At 44.9% G+C, this 25,955-nt stretch overlaps 2 protein-coding genes across 6 annotated transcripts in view; one reads left to right on the top strand and one right to left on the bottom strand.

Annotated features, from left to right (window-relative positions):
* The window catches only part of LOC137534197 (VPS10 domain-containing receptor SorCS3-like), an 872,207-nt gene that overhangs the window by 176,705 nt on the left and 669,547 nt on the right, over positions 1-25,955 (top strand). The window lies entirely within an intron of this gene.
* Positions 1,749-24,278, bottom strand: LOC137534198 (acrosin-like). Of its 5 annotated transcripts, none has more exons than XM_068255596.1 (6): positions 24,179-24,278; positions 20,854-21,230; positions 12,464-12,671; positions 7,483-7,748; positions 5,757-5,902; positions 1,749-1,993 (listed from the first exon to the last, which is right to left on the bottom strand). In XM_068255596.1, exons 2-6 carry the CDS (start codon positions 21,131-21,133, stop codon positions 1,823-1,825), a joined length of 1,071 nt encoding a protein of 356 aa, XP_068111697.1. In that variant the 5' UTR covers positions 21,134-21,230; positions 24,179-24,278; the 3' UTR covers positions 1,749-1,822. The 5 variants fall into 5 exon arrangements, with proteins under 5 accessions (XP_068111697.1, XP_068111699.1, XP_068111701.1 ...); XM_068255598.1 differs by having other exon boundaries at positions 20,854-21,211; positions 24,179-24,270; XM_068255600.1 differs by having other exon boundaries at positions 20,854-21,211; positions 24,189-24,207.

Raw genomic sequence — 25,955 nt, 5'->3', positions numbered from 1 at the left:
TTGGGGCCCCTCTGGCCCAAGGGCCCCGATGCGGTCGCTACCTCTGCACCCCCTATTGCTACGCCCCTACCAATGTAGCCGATGTCCGGGTAGCTGATTTGAGTCCCTACACAGTGACTGTAATTATCAGTTATATACTGCTTTGGTGAATTGTAAATTGCAGGTTTAGGCGCTAGATTATGGTCATATTGAAGGGGGGGGGGGGGGGGGGGGGGCTAGTGTTGCCGATAAATAGGAGGAAGTAGGTGGGAGGAGGCTAGTATTAGGCAAACATAGGAGGAAGTGGATGGGAGGAGGCTAGTGTTAGGCATAGATAGGTGGGATTAGCCTAGTGTTAGGCATGCATAGGAGGAAGTAGGTGGGAGGAGGCTAGTGTTAGGCATATATAGGAGGAAGTGGGTGGGAGGAGGCTAGTGTTAGGCATATATAGGAGGAAGTGGGTGGGAGGAGGCTAGTGTTAGGCATAGATAGGTGGGAGGAGCTTAGTGTTAGGCATGCACCGGAGGAAGTAGGTGGGAGGAGGCTAGTCTTAGGCATATATAGGAGGAAGTGGGTGGGAGGAGGCTAGTGTTAGGCATATATAGGAGGAAGTGGGTGGGAGGAGGCTAGTGTTAGGCATAGATAGGAGGGATTAGCCTAGTGTTAGGCATGCATAGGAGGAAGTAGGTGGGAGGAGGCTAGTGTTAGGCATATATAGGAGGAAGTGGGTGGGAGGAGGCTAGTGTTAGGCATATATAGGAGGAAGTGGGTGGGAGGAGGCTAGTGTTAGGCATAGATAGGTGGGAGGAGCTTAGTGTTAGGCATGCACCGGAGGAAGTAGGTGGGAGGAGGCTAGTCTTAGGCATATATAGGAGGAAGTGGGTGGGAGGAGGCTAGTGTTAGGCATATATAGGAGGAAGTGGGTGGGAGGAGGCTAGTGTTAGGCATAGATAGGAGAAAGTAGGTGTGAGGAGGCTAGTGTTAGGCATGGATGGGAGGAAGTAAGTGAGAGGAGGATAGTGTTGTTATTATTATTATTTATAAAGCGCCAACATATTCCGTGGCGCTGTACAATGTAAGAAAACAAACAAGGGATACATAATTATACAGACAATGATGTACATAAAATATAAACACTGATACAAGATACAGCACTGCTGATTACAATTTGATTTAACATGATGACTAAAATGTATAAATGTCTAACAGCGTGCAAGCAATTAAATTAATAACAGTCCATGACACAAAAGGGTGAGAGCCCTGCCCTTGCGAGCTTACAATCTAAAGGAATGGGGTGGAAACAAGAGGTGGGGAAGTATACAGGATATGTACAGGCAGTGCGTAATTAGGTTATTTAGTGGGTGCATGGCCTAAGCTAGAGAATATGCTTGTCGGAAAAGGTGTGGTTTTGAGGGAGCGTTTAAAGATTTCAAAGGTGGGAGAGTGGCGGATGTGTTGTGGAAGGGCATTCCAGAGGAGGGGTGAGGCACGTGAGAAGTCTTGTACACGTGAATGCCTAGTGTTAGGCATAAATAGGTGGGAGGAGCCTAGTGTAAGGTAAACATAGGAGGAAGTAGGTGCAAGGAGGCTAATGTTATTGGCATAGATAGAAGGAAGTCAGCGAGAGGAGGCTAGTGTTAGGCATAGTTAGGGGAGGTTTAGTGTGAGAATTGGGTTACAGTAGGGGATAGCAGAATATCAGTACAATTATAATTTGTTTCCATTTCAATGTCACCAGTGTGAATAAATACTCATGTCAATAGCAAATGTTACTCTTAATCTAATTTTATGTACAAGTATTAATTTATGAGCCTCGTGGGGGCTTCTGGACTTGGCAGAGACTTCAGGCTGGTTTCATCTTGGTTTTCTCTAATATCCAATTCAGGAAGTATTGTGTAGAGGTGTAGATGCCAGGACTTTTCTCCTCTGCGCAACGATATCCCCAGCTGGAGACTCCGGCTACAATAAAGACGTTGCCTGGCAGAGGACACATCAGTGGGCCGCCGCTATCTCCCTGGGGGCAAAAACACAGTCCATTAAAGAGAACTTTCGTTTTGTTTAGAAAAAAAAAATCCTGACCGTTAAAGGGAATTATAGCATACCTCCCAACTTTTTGAGAAAATAAAGAGGGACATGCCTCTGCCACGCCCCTAATCATGCCCCTGGCACACCCCAAGAACACCCTGTCAAGCATACCATAAAGATTTGATAAGAAAAATGTTGTTTTATAATTCAAACCACGCTGGTCTTTCATACTAACACATGAAAATAAGAAATATATCAATTTAAAGGATATGTATAAAGTTTAAATTAAGCACATTTTTTCAGTAGAAAAATACATACATTTACACAGATCTGTACAGGAGTCCTGGAAGAAGGACACATGAATAAGAAAGGGGGACACAGAGGGATTTGGTTCCTAAAGAGGGACTGTCCCTCCGAAATAGGGACAGTTGGGGAGCTATGGTTCTTCATTGTTGCCGGCCAAGAAATGCACAACTACGTCTCCCAGAGAGCACAGTGGCGGCTGGGGCACAGAAGTTGTGTTGGGACGCTGAAGATAGAGGACAGCGGCACATCCATTGGGAGCTAGGCAACCCCCTGAAGGTGACTAAGGCTTCCCAATCCTATGTCGGGACTATCTCTGACATTGGCATTTTCACCTGTAGCACCAATGTCGGACATAGTCCAATATAGGAATATGTGGCTGCCGCGTGATGGTGCTGATGTTGATAAAATCCGGACTATGTCCGACACTTTGATTGCCCCTGCTGCTCAACTGTATCTTGGCTCATCATAGGGGCACCTCTCCTGGATCTTGGATAAAGTCTGACACTTTGGGCCTCTATAGCTGCATGGAGCGCTGCGTAATGAAATTATACTGGTGCTCGTGCAAGGGGGTGGAGCAACAGCACATGAGCTTTTGCTGCTTTCCTCCCCCCCCCCCCCCCACACACACACTCATGCTGGGCCACCTCCTCACTCTAGTGCAAAGGGGTATAGACCATTTGGACAGTCTTTTTCCTGATCACCCACGTCCCTCGTCTCTCCTCGCTCTGCCCCCCCCCCCCCCCACACTCCCCAGCACCTTGGAAACAATTTAGGTGCTGGGGAGGATGATTGGAGAGGGTGCTAAAATCCCTTTAAAGAGGAACTCCGACCAAGAATTGAACTTTATCCCAATCAGTAGCTGATATCCCTTTTTACATGAGAAATCTATTTCTTTTCACAAACAGACCATCAGGGGGCGCTGTATGACTGATATTGTGCTGAAATCCCTCCCACAAGAAACTCTTGAGTCTGTACTCCTGGCAGTTTCCTGTCTGGGAACCTTGCTGCATTGTGGGAAAATAGCTGTTTACAGCTGTTTCCAACTGCCAAAAAAACATGCAGCAGCTACATCACCTGCCAACAGTAAAAATGTCACCATGTAATCAATGTCAGAATGTAAATCAGGGATTTACAAGATTTTACATTGGGCAAACACTGACAATGGCCTCAATTCACTAAACTTATCTCCTGTCTTTAATAACTCTTCTAGAGTTGTTACCATGGTGATAAGGCATGTAGTATTCAGGAAACATTTTACCTCAGGCAAGCCTAAAGTTAACTCTTCTGTCTTTAAATTAACTCTCCAATCCTTAAAATAACTCCAGAGTTAAAGACAGGCTGTTATTTAGCTGCATGTGAAAATAACTACAGAGGAGGTAAATTAACTACAGAGGAGGTAAATTAACTACAGGAGAGGTAACTTAAGGAATGAAGAGGTAAGATAACTCTCTCACGTGTGGAGGTACGTTTTCTCTTGCCTTATTATCTCCAGCATGATCTTAGTGAATTGAGGCCTAAATCATTTATACATAATTATTGTAAAAATGAAGCACTTTTTTTATTACATTATTTTCACTGTAGTTCCTCTTTAAAGTGGATCCGAGCTGAACTTTTACTCATTGCATAATTGTGTTCCTTTCTTATTGTTTATAGGGCATTCCTCAAGCCAAATACTTTTTTTGTTTTTGTTTTAATACTCTAATTCCCTATAAACTAAAGAAGCCACACCCACTGGTTTTCAGAGAGCCAAGGCACTTTCAGACAGTAGCAAGGGCTTATGGGAGCTCAGTCTGGGTAGGAGGAGGGGGAGGTATTACTAGCCAGAGGTTTCAGAGGCAGAGGGGAGGATGGAGAAGGAGGGGGATTAGGTTTTTTAGCTCAAGATACAGATAAGCCTGCTTCTGTGTAATGTTTACAAACAACATGGCTGCTGTCATTGTATCACAGGAATAATCAATCATATTCTATTAAAGCTGTTTGCAGCTAGATTTGCTGTGTAAACTATCTAAACTTTAGATAAGATATATAGACAAGTTACTTGTTATAATTAGTTTTTCATCTCGGATCCGCTTTAAGCTTTCTGTAAGGTGGACATCGGGACACCCAATAAGTGTATTAAAATCGACCCCTAAATCGCTGCAAAATCTCTTTAGAAAAGAGATTTTGCAGCAATCTTATACTTTGCATTAGAGCGCAATAACTCCGAAAATGCTGCAGGACCTGCAATTTCGATTTGCTCTAACCACAATTACTCCTGTGGGTCCCACTCCATCATGGCTCCCAACTGTCCCTCTTATTGAGGGACAGTCCCTATTCGGGAGTCCTGTTCCTCTGTCCCTCTTTCCTCCTCATTTGTGCCTCTTTGAGGAATGTGTCCCTCTCTTTCTATGTAAATAAATAAATATATATATATATATATATACATATATATATAGATATATATATCTACTATAAATGTGTTTGACTCTATACTTTATTCCCATCCTGTAAATTGATATATTACTAATTTTAAAATGTTACTATGAAGGAAAATGAACCAGGATAGAAAGGGCCAGTGTGGTTTGAATTACAAAAACAACATATTTTTCTCATAAAATCTTTATGGTATGCATGACTAGGGGTATGACAGGGTGTGATCAGGGGTGTGGCAGGGGCGTGGCTTATGTGTCCCTCTTTCTCGTTTCAAAAAGTTGAGAAGTATGCTCCATACAAATTTTTTGGCAACGCGCTTTTTGGAATCACTGGCTATTGACGGCGATCCAAAACAATCTGCCAAAAGCGTTTTAGTAGGTACCAGCTTACTGGTGTTGCATTGTGTTGGCTCCTGTGGTTTCATCCACAGTTGAAACTTAGTTTATACTGTATCTCTTGTTATGGTGAGTATAATAGTTTTTTGTTTGTTTGTTATTTCCAGAATGATTTGTGATCAACCGCCATACACATCATCAAATGTATTCCCTTGAGGCCTACACTATTGTTTAAGGCCCCGTTCATACTGCACGCGTTTACAGCCGCGTTTTGGAAACGCGTGCGGGAGGCCGACACACACGACATCAGACAGTGGATAGAGTGCACTGTCTGATGTTCACACTGCATGTGTTCTGGATCTGTGTGGTCCGGGAACGCATGCTGCACGCATTTTTTGCAAAAACGCGCGGCTGTCCCATTCACTTTTCAGTGATGGGATCAGCCACGCAACGCATACAAACGCGCATTGCGTTCCGCACGCATGGCCGTCTGCATTTGGAATATGAACGGGGCCTTAGATTACAAGCTGGCCTCTCTGAAAGCTGGGATACCTATTGTATTTGTGCCTGGAGTACCTGCTGAACATTGTATAGAGAACAGGATGTGTTATAAGGTTTTGGTATCTAAATTTCAAATTTGTGTTGAGCCCCTCCCCCATCCATCCTACACAGGGACAAAATCCTGGCGGATCTTATTACCTGGCAGGAGTCGGTGCCTCCTTGTTCATATCCGGCACACAGGTTATATGTAAACACCTGGCCACCATACCAGTCCGGGCGGCTGCATGTATCCGCTAAGAACAAGTCCACGAGGGCTTCTTGGAGGACGTCGCTTGGCGTTGTGGCTGGGGAGACAGACTACATGTCAGTAATTAGTTTAGCGGTTACCATTTCTGCTAGTGTTGAGAACACATTTCGCATAATCATAATTTTGCATCGTAATTCGCTATAAGGATGCAAAATTGTAATGCGGAATTTCGAGTAAAATCGTAATTTCATTTGTAAATGTAATCGGGAATCTTAATTTTGAAATGTTCATGTTATTTTGTGCCAACTTTAGCAGTTAACAGCAAAGCCCCCGTACATGCAATCATCACCAAAATTGCTGTGTGTTGAGGGAAATAGTGGGAAGAAGGCAAAAACATTTTTTTTTTTATAAAGACCTTAAAGAGAAAATCCAACCTAGAACTGAACTTTATCCCAATCAGTAGCTGATACCCCCTTTTACATGGGAAATATAATGCTTTTCACAAACAGACCATCAGGGGGCGCTGTATGACTGATTTTGTGCTAAAACCCCTCCCACAAGAAGCTCTGAGTACCGCGGTACTCTGGGCAAACTGCCACAATGTAACACTGTTCACAGACAGGAATTAGCTGTTTACAGCTGTCTGCAACAGCCAAAACAGCTAGCAGCAGCTACATAACCTGCCCACAGTAAACATGTCACCATGTAATAAATGTCAGAATGTAAATCGGGACTAAATCATTTATACATAATTATGGTAAAAAATTAAGCACTTTTTTTACTACATTATTTTCACTGGAGTTCCTCTTTAAGAGCCTCAATTTACTAAGCTCATCTCCTGTCTTCAATAACGTTTCTAGCCAAGGTAATAGGGACTCCCTTGGCTGGTGAGCCTGTTGGTACTGGGAATGCTTTCAGCATATCATCCACACCACATGCCATTCCTATTGCCCACTGCTGTGGAGGCCAATGACGTCAGGGGTCAGCTGACTCTGGATGCATCATGTGACCGTGCTAGACAAGTTGTCAGTATTTCATATGAACCCACCATATTGATTTACTGTCAGCAGTGAACGCTGGGTTGTGATTGATCTTTGCTTAATTCGGCCAGGTTTGTACTTGGTCCAAGTTCACTGTGCCCCCTCACGTCCTTATTTCTGAAAAGGCCACAAAGGCCCGGGCCTTGGGTAGCTGCAGCACAATGGGGCACCTGGACATGAAAGTGGGGCTGCTACAAATGAAAGAGGCTAAAAATGTGGAGCAACAAATGATAAAGGGAAGCTGATGCCCAAGGGAGCTGCTTATGAAAGAAAGGGGTTGCTGTACATGGATGATGGACATGAAAGATGGGGCTGCTGTACATGGATGATGGACATGGAAGAGGGGGATGCACATGGAATAGGAGGGGCACTGCTGCACATGAAGGAGCCACAACATACTTGGCTTAGTGTAAATCTGGCTGTGCGGCCCCCTCTTCCTTCTATAACATCCATGGACAACAGCCCCTCTGTTTCAGGGGTGGCATCTCCCCTTTTCTATGTGCCATTTGTAGGCTCCCTTTTCCATTTGCAGCAACCCAACTTCAATGTCTGACCGCCCCATGGGGAAATAGCTACCCAAGGCCCGTTCCCTTGTCCTGCATTAAGAAATTGGAGAAAAGAAAGAGGTGGAACTCACAGCCATACTTTGTGACTCCCCAGCCGGCAATGTTGCATTTGAAAATGCGTTTCAAATCCGTGTTCTTTCCTGGAAGGCAAATTGGCTGAATGTAGTTGCTGAATGAGATGGGCTCGTTTAGGAGAAGGAGGGCGATGTCGTTGCTTTGCAAGTCGTTGTCATATTCTTCATGCATGATGAGCTTTGATATTCCCCGGACTTGTGTCTCTTTACCCAACTCTGACAACCGGTGCGCTCCAAACACCAATCTCATATAATCCAGGTAGCTGAAACAGGAAAAAGCATTGAAGTTAGGCAGTCAGTAGACAATGCACATTTCAGACGCTAGACTATCATACTGTAATCGGTGTCTACTACTGTAATCTGTGTCAACTACACTAGCAGGCCTGTTTTAAAGAGAAACTGTGATCAAGAATTGAACTTCATCTTAATCAGTAGCTGATACCCCCTTTTACATGAGGAATCTATTCCTTTTCACAAACTAATCATCAGGGGGCGCTGTATGACTGATATTGTGGTGAAACCCCTCCCACAAGAAACTCTGAGGACCATGGTACTCCTGGCAGTTTCCTGTGTGAACCTTACTGCATTGTGGGAAATAGCTGTTTACAGCTGTTTCCAACTGCCAAAACAGCAAGCAGCAGCTACATCACCTGCCAGCAGTAAAAATTTCACCATGTGATAAATGGCAGAATGTAAATCGGGGCTTTAAAAGATTTTACAATGGGCAAACACTGACTATTTTCACTGGAGTTCCTCTTTAAAGGACATCTGTAGAGGGCTGTAGAGGCTAACATATGTATTTCCTTTTAAACAATACCAGTTGCCTGGCAGCCCTGCTGGTCTATTTGGCTGTAGTTGTGTCTGAATGACAGAAGAAACAAGCATGCAGCTAATCTTGTTATACCGGACAACAATGTCAGAAAAATCTGATCTGTTGCATGCTTGTTCAGGGGCTAAAAGTATTAGAGGTAGAGGATCAGCATGACAGCCAGGCAACTGGTATTGCTTTAGGCTACTTACACACTAAGACGTTGCGTTAGGTGCTACGTTAAGGTCGCATAACGTGCACCTAACGCAACGCATGGTGATGGTGGCAGAGGACGTTAGCAAAGAGCCGCGTTAAGCGGCTCTTTGATGCGTCCGTGATGCGTACTATAGTACGCATGCGCTGATGGAGACCACGTGAGTGGAACACTCCGCATCACGTGGTCCCGCCAGTGACATCAGCACAGTGCAGTGAATATTAATTAGCCATGTAGCTAATCACTGCGCCTGTGCAAGCAGGCTAACGCGGCAAAGCCGCTCTAACGCTATAGCATGCTGCACTCTAAGATTGACGTGCAGCGTTACAATGTAACGCAACGTGGGCACTGTGAACAGCCCATTGCAGTTACATTGCTGTGCGTTGGGGAGCGTTACAGGCTGCACTAACGTGCGCCTGTAACGTCTTACTGTGAAAGCAGCCTTAAAAGAAATAAATATGGCAGCCTCCATAGCCCTCTTGCTACAGTTGTCTTTTAACTGTGGTCTAAACTTGTCGGATCTGTCAAGGGTTCCATGTCAGGAGTATCTGAACTTTCATGGAGTAAAGAATACAAGTCTGCCTGAGAAAGCTCTATAGGTTGAACTTCAAGTTATTATTATTATAAATATGGCCAACAGTCTCCTACATATCTCATAATAATGAGTAAATTACTATTTACTGGATGACCAAAAATGACCAACTCTGGCGAGGAATTAGGGCTGTACACGCAAAGGCTCATCTGGTATTTGAAGAGAGTCTGAAGCCAGGATAAAAAATAAATAATAGATACTCTCCTAAGGAGAGGGAAGGCTCTGGGTCGTAATGAGCCTCCCCCTTCTCCTCCCGGTGTCCGCGTTCCCCCGCAGGCTCCCCCATTAGCAGTCCACAACCAATTTGTTCGTAGACTGTTCTCTTCCGGGTTGGGGAGACTTCGGCAGCCTTCGGAAGCACTTGGGTTTCCGAGGACGGGCCGCTCCACACTGCGTAAGCGCCCTCTCTGCTGCACTCGCACATGCGCAGTACAGAGCCTATGGTCCTCGGAAGCCAAAGACTGCCGAAGTCTCCCGCAGCGGGAGATTCAAACCATGGAGCCAGCAGGGGAAGGAGGACTCGGGAGGAGAACAGGAAGGCTCATTAGGACCCAGAGCCCTCCGTCTCCTTAGGTGAGTATCTGGTTTTAGTTTTCATCCTGGCTTTAGATTCACTTTAAATGATCTAATAGTCAACCTTTTAGGTTGGTAAGGCATCAGGATTAAAGGGAACCTACACTAAGGATGTGGATTTCTCCTTTTAAAATACCAGTTGCCTGACTCTCCTGCTGGTCCTGTGTCTTTAATACTTTTAGCCACAGCCCCTGAACAAGCATGCAGATCAGGTGCTCTGACTGAAGTCAGACTGGATTAGCTGCATGCTTGTTTCAGGTGTGTGATTCAGCCACCACTGCAACGAAAGAGAACAGCAGGACTGCCAGGCAACTGGTATTGTTTAAAGGGAAGAGAGGGATATAGAGGTCTCCTTTTAAAGTGGGATTGACACCATAAAAATCAAATTTCTGGTCTGAGTGTAATAAGTGATAAAGATGCTAATCCTGCATTCAAAACTTTCAAAATTGTTTCTACTGTTATGGTTTGGAGTTATCGCATACCTCAGGAGCACTAGCCCTATAATTGCCATTGCCAAACAGTTGCATGCTGGGGGGGGGGGGGGTTCTTTTTATCTAGAATATATTTCTCCTCTTCCCTTTATTTCCTCCTTCTTCTAATAACATTAGACAGTGCACTCCCTAGTATGAACCTCAGTGGGAGTGTCTGAACAGCTCTGGGAGGAGGGCGGGTAACGAATACGCAATTAGCAAAAGGAGAAAAAAAGGGAGGAAGGGAATTATGTCAGGAGGTCAAAGGTAACAAAGATGGAAACTGCCTAGAATAGGATTCTCTGCTTTTTCTTTTTTAAAATTCACAGGAATCATAACGTGGACAGTGCAATACATCTGTTATTTAAGTAGAACTAGTATTTATCTACTTATACTGTATATGTGTTTTTTATTTCTAGGTTAGCATGGGTGTCACTTGTTCTTTAAGGCCTCGCTCACACTTCGAAATGCAGATGGCCGTGCGATTGGAATCGGCGTTGTCGTGTGTTGCAGTGAATGGGTCACCGCTTTGATTTGCCAAAAAAATTCTTGCAGCAGTGCGATACCAGAACGCACTGCTGCCCAGTGCATCACAGCGCATAGAGTCTGAACATTCCCCCCACATGACTCCCCCCCCCCCCCCCCCACCACCACCCCCACCCCAAAATTGGCCCTAGATTACTATGCATACACTACACGATACAGTCGTAGACATATGACTATGGAGAGGGATTAGATTGTGAGCCCCTCTGAGGGACAATTCAGTGACAAGACTTTATATCTTCTGCAGTACTCTGGAAAAACAATATTTCCTTTTAAACAATACCAGTTGCCTGGCAGTCCTGCTGATCTTTCTGGTCAGTAGGATCTAAATCGCAAACCTGAAACAAGCATGCAGCTAATCTTGTCAGATTTTCCATATACTTCTAATCTGCATGCTTGTTCAGGGTCTCTGTCTTATAGGCAGAGGATCAGCAGCACAGCCAGGCAATGTGCATTATTTAAAAAAGAAATAAATATGTCAGCCTCCATATCCCTCTCACCTCGGGTTCCCTTTAAAGGACAACTGAAGTGAGAAGGATATAGAGGCTGATATATTTATTTTCTTTTAAGCAATACCAGTTGCCTGGCCAACCTGCTCATCCTCTGCCTCTAATACTTTTTTATCCACAGACCCTGAACAAGCATGCAGCAGATCAGGTGTTTCTGTCATTTTTGTCATATCTGACAAGATTAGCTGCATGCTTCTATCTGGTGTGATTCAGTCACTACTACAGCCAACGAGATCAGCAAGGCTGCCAGGCAACTGGTATTGTTTAAAAGGAAATAAATATGGCAGCCTCCATATTCTTCTCAGTTCAGTTGTTCTTTAAGGACCAGAGCTTTTTTTTTTTCCATCAGGTTGTTCAGTGATCACTGTGATTGGCTCACAGTGATCATCTGGCAAGGAGCCAGTGAAACTGGCTCCTTACTCATAGGCAGCGGCCACATGACAGTTGAGTCTGCAGCCACAGCGAGCAGGGAAAGCTGCAGCGTAGAATCTACACCGCGTCAGAGTTAGAGAGCCACAGATGTGGCGTAGATTCTAACTTCTGCGGTGGCGAATCGGTTAAAGAGTAATTGTATTTTCCAGCGAATATTACAGTTAGAGTATTGTCTTTACCAACGTACACAGCCACATGCGGTGTGTAGTCTACAAAAGCAGGATAACAACGCATCAAAGTGGAAAAGTCGCATTGCATGTTATGCCTGTGGTGCGATGCATACGGCATATATAAAGTACGCTTCCCTGCCGCTGTCAATTCACATGCACATTAATGTTGAATAATGTTAAGAGGGTCCTGGCTCGGGAATGGAGGGGTGTAGGAAGATCGGGTAAGCATCTGGGCCATTATTTAGATTTTTTTCCATGCATGGATTTTTTTCCAAGCACACATTTGCATAAAATTTGCACCAACTCAAAAAGACAAGGGTCCCATTGTCTATTCCTAATACTTAGCAGTGGCTCTAATGTATGTCTGTGCTCGGACTATAGCACGGGACAATAGAAAGCCAAGATCACCTGCTGGTCAGGTGACTACACTTCCTGGCATGCTAGTCCCGCCCTCTGCGCTATGCAGGTACTGATCCTTTTGCAAGGGGACACTGCTGGGACCTGCCAGCAAGATGAGGGGACCTTCTGCTTGTGGGTCCATTGCCTATAATTGTCTGTTAATGTTGTCCTAAGCCTGCCAATGGCTTCCAAACGCCTCACCCTGCTATGTCACATCGCAGACTTATATAAGCATATTCAATTGGCATAGAAATGGGGACATTCTTACGACTCCTCGTTATAGAAGCAGTGAGCGGCCGTCAAAACCCAGTGAGTGTTTAGGATGGAGCCTCCGCAAAAGTGTGTGTAAATATTGCCATTGTCTTGCATCTGAATGCTGACCATCCATGGCCAGTTCCCAGGAGCAGAATCAATACCGCCAACGACACGAGATCCGAATTCAAGTCCTGGGGTCACCACACGGCGCTTTCCACATGCTGTAAATAGACATAGATGATACATAAATTGCAAGTACAGTATATTGACCAATTGACCACTAACTGACCACACCATGATCTATCTGGGAGCAGTTTAATTAGCTTTCTTGTGGTAGATGTAGAGTTGGCTGCATATGGGCTAAGTCCACCGTTCTGGAGGTTTTTGTGCTGATTACCAGGGGCGTAGCTACCCCGGAGCAGCCCCTGTGACCGCAGGGGGGCCCAGAGCTGTAACTGGGCCCCAAGTTGTACTTGACTCCCTGTCATAAATAGGCCCACCATTTTGTGATGGGTGTTTTATAGTTATGTCCCTGCTGACTATTAACCCAATATCCTGTGACCAACTGGATAACCTAGGGTCCTATGTGTCAGTCAATGACCTTGAGAACCTCTACTAGTCTATCCTCACCTACTCCCCTATGCCTAACTTCCCCCCCCACACACACACACACATCCCTTATCCTAACCTTCCCCTTTGCTTTATCTAATCTTTCTCCTCTCCTGTATGTGATCCTAAAATTCCTCCCCATTCTGCGCCTAACTATAAACTTTCTTCACTCCTGTGCCTACCGTAACCTTAAAGGACCAGTTTCACGAATGTTTTTTCTTTTTTCAAATAGATACTTGTAGTGCTGGTTTAATGTGTGTAGATGTTTACCAGCTTTTTTTTGTTTTTGTTTTGAGTTGTACCGTATTTGAAAAATAAACTTACTTTATTTATTCAACCACCCACCCCTGTATTGGCGACGTGGGGTAGACTATCATAGCACAGGGGTGTTCTAGCAGCAGTTAGAATGTAGGCATACCGCTCTCACCCCTGCCTCCATCCTCAGCTGCAAACGAGCGCTGAAACCGCCGCTCGTAGACTCAGCGGGAGCGCCTGTCATATAGTGTTGTCCGGATCATGAACGATTCGGATCTTTGATCCGAATCTATTTTGTGAGTCGATTCATCCGAATCATCAAAATGAGTGATTCGGATCGCAAAAGGGGCAGGGCCATGAGCGACACGCCCCCCTCTCAGCGGGCAGCGGGGTCCTGGAAGCAGCAGAGCTGAGCTGGATCGCTCTGTTGGATGGGAGCCAGTCTTGCAGGGAGACAGGTAGATGAGAGAGGGGACATGGGTGCCACTGCCAGATATGTGTAGAGCACACATACTGGCTATAACGTGCTGCTCATTATAGGCTATCTGTTCCGTAGTTGTGCACAGTAAACACATTGGAAGATTTTGGCTCAGCTCAGCACAGCTCAGTAACTTTGCAGGCACTGTGATTGCTGTGCAATATGATCCTCCTGCACTCGCTCTAAACAGCTGCACTTTACTTCTGGGAATGCTTTGGGGAATGCTTTCTTTCACTGTGCGACGTTTGCATTCAAAGTATACAGATGAACATAGAGGTGAAATATATGTAAAGCATATGATTGCAGCATGTGGGTATTGTGTGCAAGCAAACATTTCTGCTCTCTGCTCGTCCCTCCTCCCTTCTCTGTCCACTCCCTGCCCTCTGTCCATCTTCTCCCCTTCTCTGTGTGTCCACCCCCCTCCCCTTCTCCTGTCCACAGCAGGGAAAGACCTGTCCTGCTATTCTCTTCACCCCCGAATGCTTCAGTAGTAAAATGATCTGAGATTCGGATCAAAGATCCGGATCTTTTCAATGATCCGATTCGAATCATCCGGATCATTGAAAAGATCCGAACTTCCCATCTCTACTGTCATATTGACAGGTGACGTCACCGCTATGCAAATAGGAAGCCTGCGGAGGGGACCTTCTGAGTCCCATCTTAGCAGGCACTGCTGAGGCCACCTAGTGTGTTTTAGAGACTCGCGCACATGTGCAGTCTATGCCGCTCTCTTCGCTGCCGCTTTTGTTACATTTGTAGATAAGCACGAGTGCAGAGAGCGCCATAGACTACGCATGTGCGCGAGTCTCTAAAACACACTAGGAGGCCCCAGCAGTGCCTGCTCAGGCGGAACTCAGAAGGTCCCCTCAGCAGGCTTCCTATTTGCATAGCTGTGACGTCACCTGTCAATATGACAGGCGCTCCCGCTGAGTCTATGAGCGGTGGTTTCAGCGCTCGTTTGCAGCTGAGGATGAAGGCAGGGGTGAGAGCGGTATGCCTACATTCTAACTGCTGCTAAAACACCCCTGTGCTATGATAGTCTACCTCACGTCGCCGTCGCCAATACAGGGGGGCTGAATAAATAAAGTTTATTTTTCAAATACAACTCAAAAAAAAAAAAAAAAAAAAAAAAGCTGGTAAACCTCTACACACATTAAAGAGACACTGAAGCGAAAAAAAAATATGATATAATGAATTGGTTGTGTACTATGAATAATTACTAGAAGATTAGCAGCAAAGAAAATATTCTCATATTTTTATTTTCAGGTATATAGCGTTTTTTCTAACATTGCATCACTCTATAATATGTGCAGATTACACAACACTCAGCATTCAAAATGAGTCTTTCAGAGCAGTCTGTGAAGTAATGAACTCTCCTCTGGCAGAGGAAAAGTAAACAGTTCAATTACAGTTGAGATAATAAAAGTCAGATAACAGCCCTCTCCAGGACTAACTTAGTCAGAGAGCTTAATAGCTTTTTTGCATAGAGATAACAACTGGAGTTTCTCAACTCTTCCTGTACTGGAAACAATTAGACTGATGTATCTGATCTTAATGTTTTTTTTTCTTAGCTGTAGTACACATACAAATCATAATATCATCATTTTTTTTTCGCTTCAGTGTCTCTTTAAACCAGCACTATCCCAAGTTTTCCAAGTATTCCAAGTATCCATTTGGAAAAAAAAGCATTCGTGAAACTGGTCCTTTAACTAACATTTGTATTTGGCCTTTACTACCTTAATGGGGTTACAGAGGTGGATTAAGCTGTAATGGTGCCCTAGGCAAGGTGGTAGATTTGGGACTCCTTTGTGGTGAAGGTGAAGTGGATAAAAGTCAGAGAAGGTGGCTGTTGGTCCCCTTGATACCCACTGGGCCCAGGCACGTCCCTAAGTTGCCAAGTGGATGACCCTGCTCTGCTGGTGTATTATCTGCAACTGATCAGTCCTGTATGTCCTATTAAGAGATTGATTTATAGTTTGCAGCAGAATTCCCCTTAGTACCATGTACTGCCATAGTGAGGATTTGGGTTCTCTGGAAGAGTACACTGGTGTGACTATGGACAATGACCCAACGAATTTCATTTTGATTGACAAGCGATGTGTTTTCTTTGAAAACTGACATTAAGGCCCAGGAGTTTTCTCCAACGAGATCATTTTCAGATTCTCTATAAAATAACGTTTAAGCATTTTACAATTAAAAAAGGACCTACAAATTGGTGAAAAAGTATCAAAAGTATTTTATTGCTTGCTGGAGGTTTAAGGCCTTGTTCACATTACAAATCGCAAGCGCGATCACAAGCACTGATGATTTGATTTGGTAAGCGCTTTTGTAGAGTGATTATTTTTTACACTTCCTGGTCTCAGTCAGGAAGTGAACTCTTTGACCCGGAAATCAATACATACAATGTATTTATTCATAAAAGCGCTCGGGAAGTTCAAGAGCTTTGTGTTCAAAAAGTATAGGGAGATCACAAATGCTCAGAAAATGGCGCAGGAGCCGTGTTTGCGATTTAATAGGAAGCGCATCTTCATGCAAGAACACTCACATTGAGCATCATTGCATTAGCGATTTTAAGGCAATTTTTAAAATCGCCAGCGCTTAAAAAACAGCGAAATCACTCGAAGTGTAAACAAGCCCCAAACAACGATTTATTGATGAGATGTGAAAATGGCAACTAAGAGAAAGCTCAGGAGAAATAGTGAATTGCATATGGGTCACAGTGCGCTGGTCACTGGAGGACTGGATAACATAGTACCCACCTGTGCTCTGATGGTAGACACAGTGTACCTGGTAAGGGGAGGAGTGTTGTGCGACTGCATACACCACTACTGGATTTCTAACCACTTACAGCGGACCCAAACCAAACTTTTTTTTTAAATTAAAAATATTTAGTTGCATCACTCTGACACATACAAAGATAAATAAACACTCCTTCAAACCTATGAGCATTTCAGTGCATGCTTTTCACCCTTCTCTTTTCATAACTAGGGTTATACAGGTGGCAGCCATTAGCAATTCCTCCTTTGCCAGACACCTCCTACTCCACCAGTTTGCCGGATTCTGTCCCGGCAATATGAAAGGAAGGGAAGGGTTCCTCCAATAAATGTAAAATATTTTATATTTGTCATCATTAGTGATGGGCGAACACCTGGATGTTCGGGTTCGGGAAAGTTCGCCGAACATGGCTGAGATGTTCGGCATGTTCGGGCCGAACCCCGAACTTCCCGAACATCCCTATTTTGGGGGCCCTATGGGGTCGCAGGCATAAGGGGGGAGCATGCCCCGATCGCGGGGGGGGGTCGGAAATTCCCCCCACCCCCTCCGCTAGCGCTCCCCCCTCTGCCCGCTTCCCCATTCAAAAGTTTCAAGAAGTACCTGTATAGCGGATGGCCTGGCAGTGGGCGGCACTGTGGAGTGAGGAGGAGGAGGAGTCCGGAGAGTGACGAGTTGAGGGAGGCCGGGCAGCGGGCGTGAGGTCAGCGAAAGGGCGGAACTTCCGCCCTTTCTCTGACCTCACGCCCGCTGCCCGGCCTCCCTCAACTCGTCACTCTCCGGACTCCTCCTCCTCCTCACTCCACAGTGCCGCCCACTGCCAGGCCATCCGCTATACAGGTACTTCTTGAAACTTTTGAATGGGGAAGCGGGCAGAGGGGGGAGCGCTAGCGGAGGGGGTGGGGGGAATTTCCGACCCCCCCCGCGATCGGGGCATGCTCCCCCCTTATGCCTGCGACCCCATAGGGGGGCCGTATTGCGGCCTGTTCGGCCGAACAGGGCCCTGTTCGCCCGAACAGGGGCCCTGTTCGGCCCTGTTCGGGGGCATACAGAAGTTCGGGGCGAACCCGAACTTAAAAGGCCAAACACCATGAGGTGTTCGGCCGAACTCGAACATCACCCGAACAGGGTGATGTTCTGCAGAACCCGAACAGTGGCGAACACTGTTCGCCCAACACTAGTCATCATGCAGCTGAAAAAAGGCTGCTATTTTTTATTATAATTTAGAAAATAGATTTTATTTCTGAAATCTTGTATTTTTAGTTTGGGTCCACTTTAACCGCTATTGTACTTAAGAGGAACTGTCACCAATATCTTAACATTTAAAACACATATTAATAAGAAGTACATTTCTCCCAGAGTAAAATGAGCCATAAATTACTTTTCTCCTATGTTGTTGTCACTTACAGTAGGTAGTAGAAATCTGACAGAAGCGACAGGTTTTGGGTTAGTCCATCTCTTCATGGGGGGATTCTCAGCATGGCCTTTATTCTTTATAAAAACATTCCCTGAAAATGATTAATACAAAGATGTTGGCCAGCCTCACTGCTCGTTGCACACTATTTTGGCAGTTGGGCGGAGCAACTGCAATTCACAAAGCGCTTTTAAAAATAAAGAAAACCCTGAGAACCCCCCCTATGAGAAGATGGGCTAGTCCAAAATCTGTCGGTAATGTCAGATTTCTACTGCCTACTGTAAGTGACAGCAACATAGGAGAAAAGTAATTTATGGCTCATTTTACTCTGGGAGAAATGTACTTCTTATTTGTATGTGTTTTATAGTTTAAGATTTTTGCGGCCGTTCCTCTTTAGGAGAAAAAGGGGATTGGATTTGAGCCTCATAAGTTTTTCATTTCGGGTTCCCTTTAAAAAAAAAAAAAAAATTCTCACAATTTTTACAATTCTCATAATTTTTACATAAATATATATAAACATATACAGATAAGAAATATGTTTCTCCCAGAGTAAAATGAGCTATACATTATTTTTCTCCTCTGCTCTCACTTACAGTAAATAGTAGAAATCTGACAGAGCTGACAGGTTTTGGACTAACTCATCTCTTCATGGGGTATTCTGAGGGATTTCACTTAGTGAATGGCATTTGCTCCATCCAACTGAGCAGGGAGGCTGGCCAGCATCAGTGTATAAATCTTTTTCAGGGAGTGTCTGTATAAAGAATAAAGGCCATGCTGAGAATCCCCTATGGAGAGATGGACTAGTCCAAAACCTGTCAGTAATGTCAGATTTCTAATACTTACTGTAAGTGACTGCAACATAGGAGAGAAGTAATTTATGGCTCATTTTACTCTGCCAGAAACATACTTCATAATTGTGTGTGTGTGTGTGTGTGTGTGTGTGTGTATGTATGTATGTATGTATGTGTGTATATATGTATATATTTTTAAGATTTTCGCGACAGTGGTCCTTTCACTTTTCAGCACTCTGCAAATGGGCTGAAAATACATTTTATTGATAAGATGGGAAGATCGTACCCAGGAGAAAACTTAAGAGAAAAAGTAAATTGGACCAGGCCCATGGAGGCTAACAATGTAAGACTGTGCATGGCTTTCTTGCTGATACTCTTTCTAAAACACTTTTAGCTATAAACCCTAAACAAGCATGCAAATCAGATGTTACTGACTGAGGTCTGACTGGATTAGTCACGTGATCCTTTCAGGAGTGTGATTCAAACACTACTGATTCCAAAATACTCAGTAAGATGCCGGGCAACTGGGATTGTATAAAAGGAAATAAATCTGGCAGCCTCTATTTGAGCTTGATTCAACAAGCTGCAGTAAATATACCGCAAGCACACACAGCGTGGGTTAATATGCGCCTAGTTACAAGGGAGTAGCGCGCGCGTAACTATTGTGCAATACCCTCATAGGGCGACTGCGTGCGGACTGCTACTGGGGTACAGCAGTTGGACTAGGAGTGCATCTCATGGTAGTTATGTGCACGCGCTACACTAATGCAGAGGCGTATCTAGAGGGGTACAGGCATGGCTCGTGCCATGGGCGCCAAAGCACCAAGGGTGCCATGCCTGTGCTGCACCGCCATACTTGCCCCTTGTGCTGCGCCCCCTTGCCTGCCCCTGTGCTGCGTCCCCATGCCTTCCCCTGTGCTGCACCACCATACTTGCCCCTTGTGCTGCGCCCCCTTGCCTGCCCCTGTGCTGCGTCCCCATGCCTGCCCCTGTGCTGCACCACCATACATACCCCTGTGCTGCACCCCTTTGCCTGCCCTTGTGCAGGGACCCCATGCCTGCCCCTGTGCTGCACCGCCACACTAACCCCTGTGCTGCACCCCCTTGCATGCCCCTGTGGTGCGACCCCTTGCCTGCCCCTGTGCTACGCCCCCATACCTGCCCCTGTGCTACGCCCCCATGCCTGCCCCTGTGCTGCACCACCATACATACCCCTGTGCTGCACCCCTTTGCCTGCCCTTGTGCAGGGACCCCATGCCTGCCCCTGTGCTGCACCGCCACACTTACCCCTATGCTGCACCCCCTTGCATGCCCCTGTGGTGCGACCCCTTGCCTGCCCCTGTGCTACGCCCCCATGCCTGCCCCTGTGCTACGCCCCCATGCCTGCCCCTGTGCTACGCCCCCATGCCTGTCCCTGTGCTGCATCCCTATGCCTGCTCCTGTGCTGTGCTGCCATGCCCATGCCTGCCCCATGCTTCCCTGTCACTCAGACATAGGATCAAATTAATTCTGTCACCTAGGAAACATGGCTATTTATGTATGTAGGGTGCACTTGGCTTATTCTTAAAAAAAGAGGACAGAGAGGGAATAAGAAGAGATATTACCAGAAAAGTAACTTCAGCAACATTCCAGGCCAAAAAACACAGGCAATCATAATACATGTACACGAGAAAGCATGCTATTTTTAGAGGGGAATTGGGCTCTTGGGAGGGGCGCAATTTCTGTGTTTGCCATAGGCTCAATATTACCCAGATACGCCCCTGCACTAATGCATGCATGGTATTTTTATTGGTTTATTAATCAAGCTGTATGTCTCTCGCTTCGGGTTCCATTTAAATGCTCAGTTTGTGTTTACTCTTGCTATTCCCCCCCCCCCCCCACCACCACCACCACCACCACCACCACCCCTCCTCTCCGTAAAACAGACCGGTATGTCTTCCAAAATGTCACTTGAAACCATCATAAATGATTGTTTTGGACAACAATGATCTAAAGTGAGTATGCACATTAACAATGCTTGTGATTGTGAATTGTATACAAGGCAGAATTATCCAATGGGTGTGAAAACTACAATATAAACATACCTTCCACGGCAGGCTTGGTAGTGGTGGGCACTCTAGGGGTAGGTTTTGGAGTGGTGGTTGCTGTAGTGGTAGGTTTTGGAGTGGTGGTTGTTCTAGTGGTAGGTTTTGGAGTGGTGGATGCTGTAGTGGTAGGTTTTGGAGTGGTGGTTGTATGTATGGCAGGTTTTTGGGTGACGAACGCAGGCTTGGCAGGATTCGCGTTGATAGGCCAGCCGTCGGTCTCTATGGCAACTGTCCACAGCAGGACGGAGAGGGTGTGGAATACCGCTTGCAGCCTCATGGTGGAGTCGCACTCAACGTGATGTCATCATGCTGAGTTTTATACGTGGAGTATGAAGTCTTGCGTGGATCGCTGAAACTGTAAAGCAGGCGGAGTTCTGATGATGAAATCAATAATTACAGTGGCAATCAGGATAGACATATTCGTTTTGTAGAGTAACAATCAAAGCCGGTCTCTAAGCACAGATTTAAACATAACCTCTGAGAGTTCAGTAAGCAGAGTGAGCGAATATCACATTTTTTTATGTCAAAGGTGATTTTTGCAGCTAAAATATGGCTTCAAAGAGGAACTGTCACGAAAATAAGAAGTATGTTTCATCCGGAGTTAAATGAGCCATCAATGACTTTTCTCCTATATTGCTGTCACTTACAGTAAGTAGTAGAAAACGGGCATTACCAATAGATTTTGGGCTAGTCCATCTTCTAATAGGGGGGTTCTCAGGGTTTTCTTTATTTTCAAAATGCACTTAATGAATTGCAATTCTTCCGTCCAACAAAAGTGTACAGCGAGCAGGGAGGCTGACCAGCATGTTTGTATAAATCTTTTTCAGGGAGGGTCTTTATAAAGAATAAAAGCCATGCTGAGAATCCCTTATGGAGAGATGGTTTAACCCAAAACCTGTCAGTAATGTCAGATTTCTACTATCTACTACTGTAAGTGACAGCAACATAGGAGAAAAGTAATTTATGGCTCATTTTACGCTGGAAGAAATATATTCTTATTTGTATGTGTTTTAAATATTAAGATTTTCGCGACAGTTCCTCCTTAAAAAAAAAATGTGGTCACATGTCCAGAAGCAGCAGAGCAGAATGAGCTCTCTGGAAGCTCTGCAGGGGAGTGGCCGCTGCCTCAGCATTGTTTACGGCCCATTTCCACTACTGCGGATATCGGGCTAACTCTGCAGCATTTTTCTGTGTGGGTGGCAGCGAATCCGATAGCCATTCATAGCACGGCTTCCAGGATTCGGCTGCGTACTCGCACAACAAGGGAGTGCCGCTGCTCATCTCGCAGGAAGTGCGGGGGATAGTGGAAACGGGCCCTAAAGCTTATCAGACAGCGGGGGGCGGGGCAGTGACACAGCTGTCTGCGAAGATTGTACCTCCAGCTCTGAAAGGTCTGTGATGCGGGAACTCCTGAAGGAGCATAGATGGCGGTAAAAACCTAAAATAAGTAAACTATTTTCCATACAAAAACTAAAACTCAATATTTTTCTTGTCGTTTTATGGGCTTATCCTTGTAGCAATCAAAGAACCCGGGGTACTGACACTCCTCTGAGAAGATCACACCCTGAAGCCTGCTATTAAGTGGTTTAAGACTGTAGTCCTCACCTGGATCATATTGGAACATGGTTAGGGCTGCCAAAGGTTTATCGGAACAGAAGTTGTGTCATAGTAGCCCCATGCGTGTGCCAGAATGAAAATATTTGATTCATAATTTTATGTCTAAGATCTGATGTGACCGTTGTGGTGGTAGTGGGTGTGTAGGGGTGCAAATCCTATTCACCCAACAGCATACAAAAAAACTAAGGCAATGAAAGTCGGTGGCGGCGACTTTACTGTAGCGATTTCCCAAAATCTCCTGCAGCATTTTTGAGTGATAGCACGCCAATGCAAAGTATAGGATCGCCGCAGAATCGCTTTTCTAACACTGTACATAGCTATTTTGCAGCACTTGGTGTCCAGAACCACTTGCTATAACTAAAATCTCTTGCAAAAATGACATTGCAAATACTTTCATTAATTCTGGAAATCCATTCAGAAATAAGCTGCAAAAATCGCTATAATGGCGCTTAGCCATTTCGATTTGTGATTTCAGGTAGGCCCCAGCCCTTACCTAGACTTGTTGTCTGCTTGTAGCTGTCGGCCCTCTGCCTAACTGTCTTTTAACTGCCAGTTTCTGACCAGTATAAAGCTGAAAGCCCCCTACTGAGGCTGTCTGACGCGCTGCCTAATGTCAGTTCTGTCACTCATGTTCTGACCAGTGTAAAGCTGAAAGGCTGTCTGATGCGCTGCCTGATGTCAGTTCTGTCATTCATGTGCTGTAAAGGAGCAGTAAAACTATAATGGCACCAAGGAAAACAAGTTAAATATGGTTTTCATCTCCTTTGCATGAAATTCTGTTTATGATCAGTTGCAAAGGGAATAATTGGATGCAATTCTGTATTTTGCATTTTGTATTTATTATATGGATGGTGCTGACCTAAATAGTATATCTAGTTCTGATCGGTATAAAGCTAAAAGCCCCCTACTGAGGCTGTCTGATTCGCTGCCTGGTGTCAATTCTGTTATTCTTGTTCTCAGATGATACTGGTAATTGATTTGTTTTATTTTGAAGTGCCTTAAATCTGTCATGCTTTTATGGCGGCAACTTGATGTAAATTAGCCCAGGCGATAGAGGAGACACACTCTCCATGCAGTATATTATAGCCCATTAGGAAACTCTAGCTTTAGACTATTAATAAGGTTAAACGATTTTTTATTGAACATTTTATATTATTTTTTATTTCTATAGCACCAACGTCTTCAGTAGCACTGTCTTGCAGCCAGTGGCATAGCTAAGGAGCTTTGGCCCCCAGTGAAAGTTTTTCTTTCAAACATCCCCTTCCCATCATTTCATATATTACAATGCTATGGAGCAGCAACACTTGCCAAGGTCATCCACGGCATTGGAGGTGCAAGAAGGGGATGAGGAACAGTTTGGTAATTATTACCACTGTGCAAAGCGACCATAGAAGTGATTATTACCAGCACAGGACCAATAGAGAGATAATACTGTGGTTTAGGGTGGGCTATGGCCCAAGGGCCCCGATGCAGTCACAACCTTTGCATTACCTATTAATATCCCACTGCTTGCAGCACTTTTAGTACTCAAGAACCACTTGCTATACCCCAAATAGTTTGTAAAAATAAAATGGCAAATACTTTAATTAAATTCAAAAACCCCAATGAATGGCTATGAAGTAAAAGCTGCTAAAAATCGCTATAGCACTTAGCAATTTTGATGTGCGATTTCTAGTAGGCCCCAGCCCTTACATAGACTTGTTACCTGCTTGTACCTGTCACTCCTCTGCTCAATTGTCTTTTAACTGCCAATTTCTGACCAGTATATAGCTGAAAGCCCCCTACTGAGGCTGTCTGATGCGCTGCCTGATGTCGGTTCTGTCACTCATGTACTGACCAGTATAAAGCTGACAGCCCCAACTGAGGCTGTCTGCTGCGCTGCCTGTCAGTTCTGTCATTCATGTTTTGACCAGTATAAAGCTGAAAGCCCCCATACTGAGGCTGTCTGATGCGCTGCCTCATGTCAGTTCTGTCATTAGTGCTCTCAGATGTTAATGGCTGCATTTTTATGTTTAAGCTCTGAGCTTTCTATTAAGAATGTCTTTATTATGTCAAAGCTCCATAGCTGCAACTTGTTGTTACTTCACCCAGGCACTAGAAGAACTACATTCTCCATGCAGTATATAGCTTATTAGGAAACTCTAACCTTATATTTTATTTTTTTATTTACATAGCGCCATCATCTTCTGTACAACATACAAAACATACAACAGTGGGGAGCATAGTTGCATTAGCAGTTCAACACACTGTAAAATCAGGACAACCAGCAACAGATTCATACAACTGATGTGTACTTAGCATTGGTAATGCTTTTCAAATAGATGTTCATTTGATAAAATGCACAGAAACGGGAAACACAAGGGAAGTGGAGTGGAGACACTGGCGGAGGGATGTATATACAAAGTACAGGAGCAGCAATTTGACATTTCAAAATATTGTCCACCTCCCTTTTTTTTTTTTTCATGGTGGTGTAGCGGTTAACACACTCACCTTGCAGTGCCGGGTCCCCCGGATTGAATCCCAGCCAGGGCACTATCTGCACAGTTTTTAGTCTGTGGGTTTCCTCCATGCACTCTGGTTTCCTACCACACCTTAAAGGCATTCAGATATTTAATTTTCACCTTAATTGGCCCTAGACTACAATACATACACTACATGATGCATACGTAGACATGGTAGGGAATAGATTGTGAGCCCCTCTGAGCGACAGTTAAGTGGCAATACTCTGTACAGCGCTGCGTAAGATGTTGGTGCTATATAAATACTAAATAATAATCATCGCAAACATTCTTCAATCTGTCGTATCCCTAATGAATTGCGGGAGCTGAAAAGAGAAAAAAAGTGTTAAGTGGCAAACAGACCTTACATCCATTACAGCACTGTATTGTTTGGTGAATGCCACACGCAAAGCCTTAAGAGTTAAACACAGTAAACATGTCCAGTTACCACTCTGCATTCAGGTGCTCAATCACCACAGCTGTCTCAGAAGGGATTTTCTCCTTAACAAAAGCTTACATTTGCTTTCCACTGTGCAATATACTTCACTTTCTCTGTCCAGTTTCTCTGTCCAGTATTGTGCCTGCTCTGGCCAGTGTACCCGCCCTCGGTGAAGAGGACACACAGCTTGGCGAGGCACGACACAGCGACTTGCAGAATGTTCCCGCAGTTAATGATGGCTATTAATATGTCTTGAACAGGCGCCAAGTCATTAAGGTGCAATTTATTTCCGCGCAGAATATATAGATTAAGCTTCGGACGCAACTTTATCATGTGGCAAACGAAATGTCAAATGGGGGTCAAAATGTACACTTTGGCGCGTGTAAATCCTGGCCGACCGGCAGCGGGGTCTGCGACATGGCGCTTTGCGCTTCTCGATATATCATGCCGCCGGCCCGCTGGGTGCTATAGATTTCGAGACGGTGTAAATATTAATCGTGCCAGGCCGCATAAAGTATTCATGCTTTGCTCTGCCCAATCTGCTG

Source organism: Hyperolius riggenbachi, chromosome 10 (genome assembly GCF_040937935.1).
Source record: "Hyperolius riggenbachi isolate aHypRig1 chromosome 10, aHypRig1.pri, whole genome shotgun sequence".
Classification (NCBI taxonomy): domain Eukaryota; kingdom Metazoa; phylum Chordata; class Amphibia; order Anura; family Hyperoliidae; genus Hyperolius; species Hyperolius riggenbachi.
This window is presented reverse-complemented; position numbering and strand designations above follow the sequence as displayed.

Excerpts from the sequence above, each read along its gene's own strand:
- LOC137534198 (XM_068255596.1), bottom strand. The coding sequence starts at position 21,133 with ATGAGGCTGCAAGCGGTATTCCACACCCTCTCCGTCCTGCTGTGGACA. Across the intron at positions 7,749-12,463 it reads TGCTTCTATAACGAGGAGTC|CTACCTGGATTATATGAGAT; the intron begins GTAAGAATGTCC and ends TTCCTGTTTCAG. Across the intron at positions 1,994-5,756 it reads GAGGCACCGACTCCTGCCAG|GGAGATAGCGGCGGCCCACT; the intron begins GTAATAAGATCC and ends TTTTGCCCCCAG.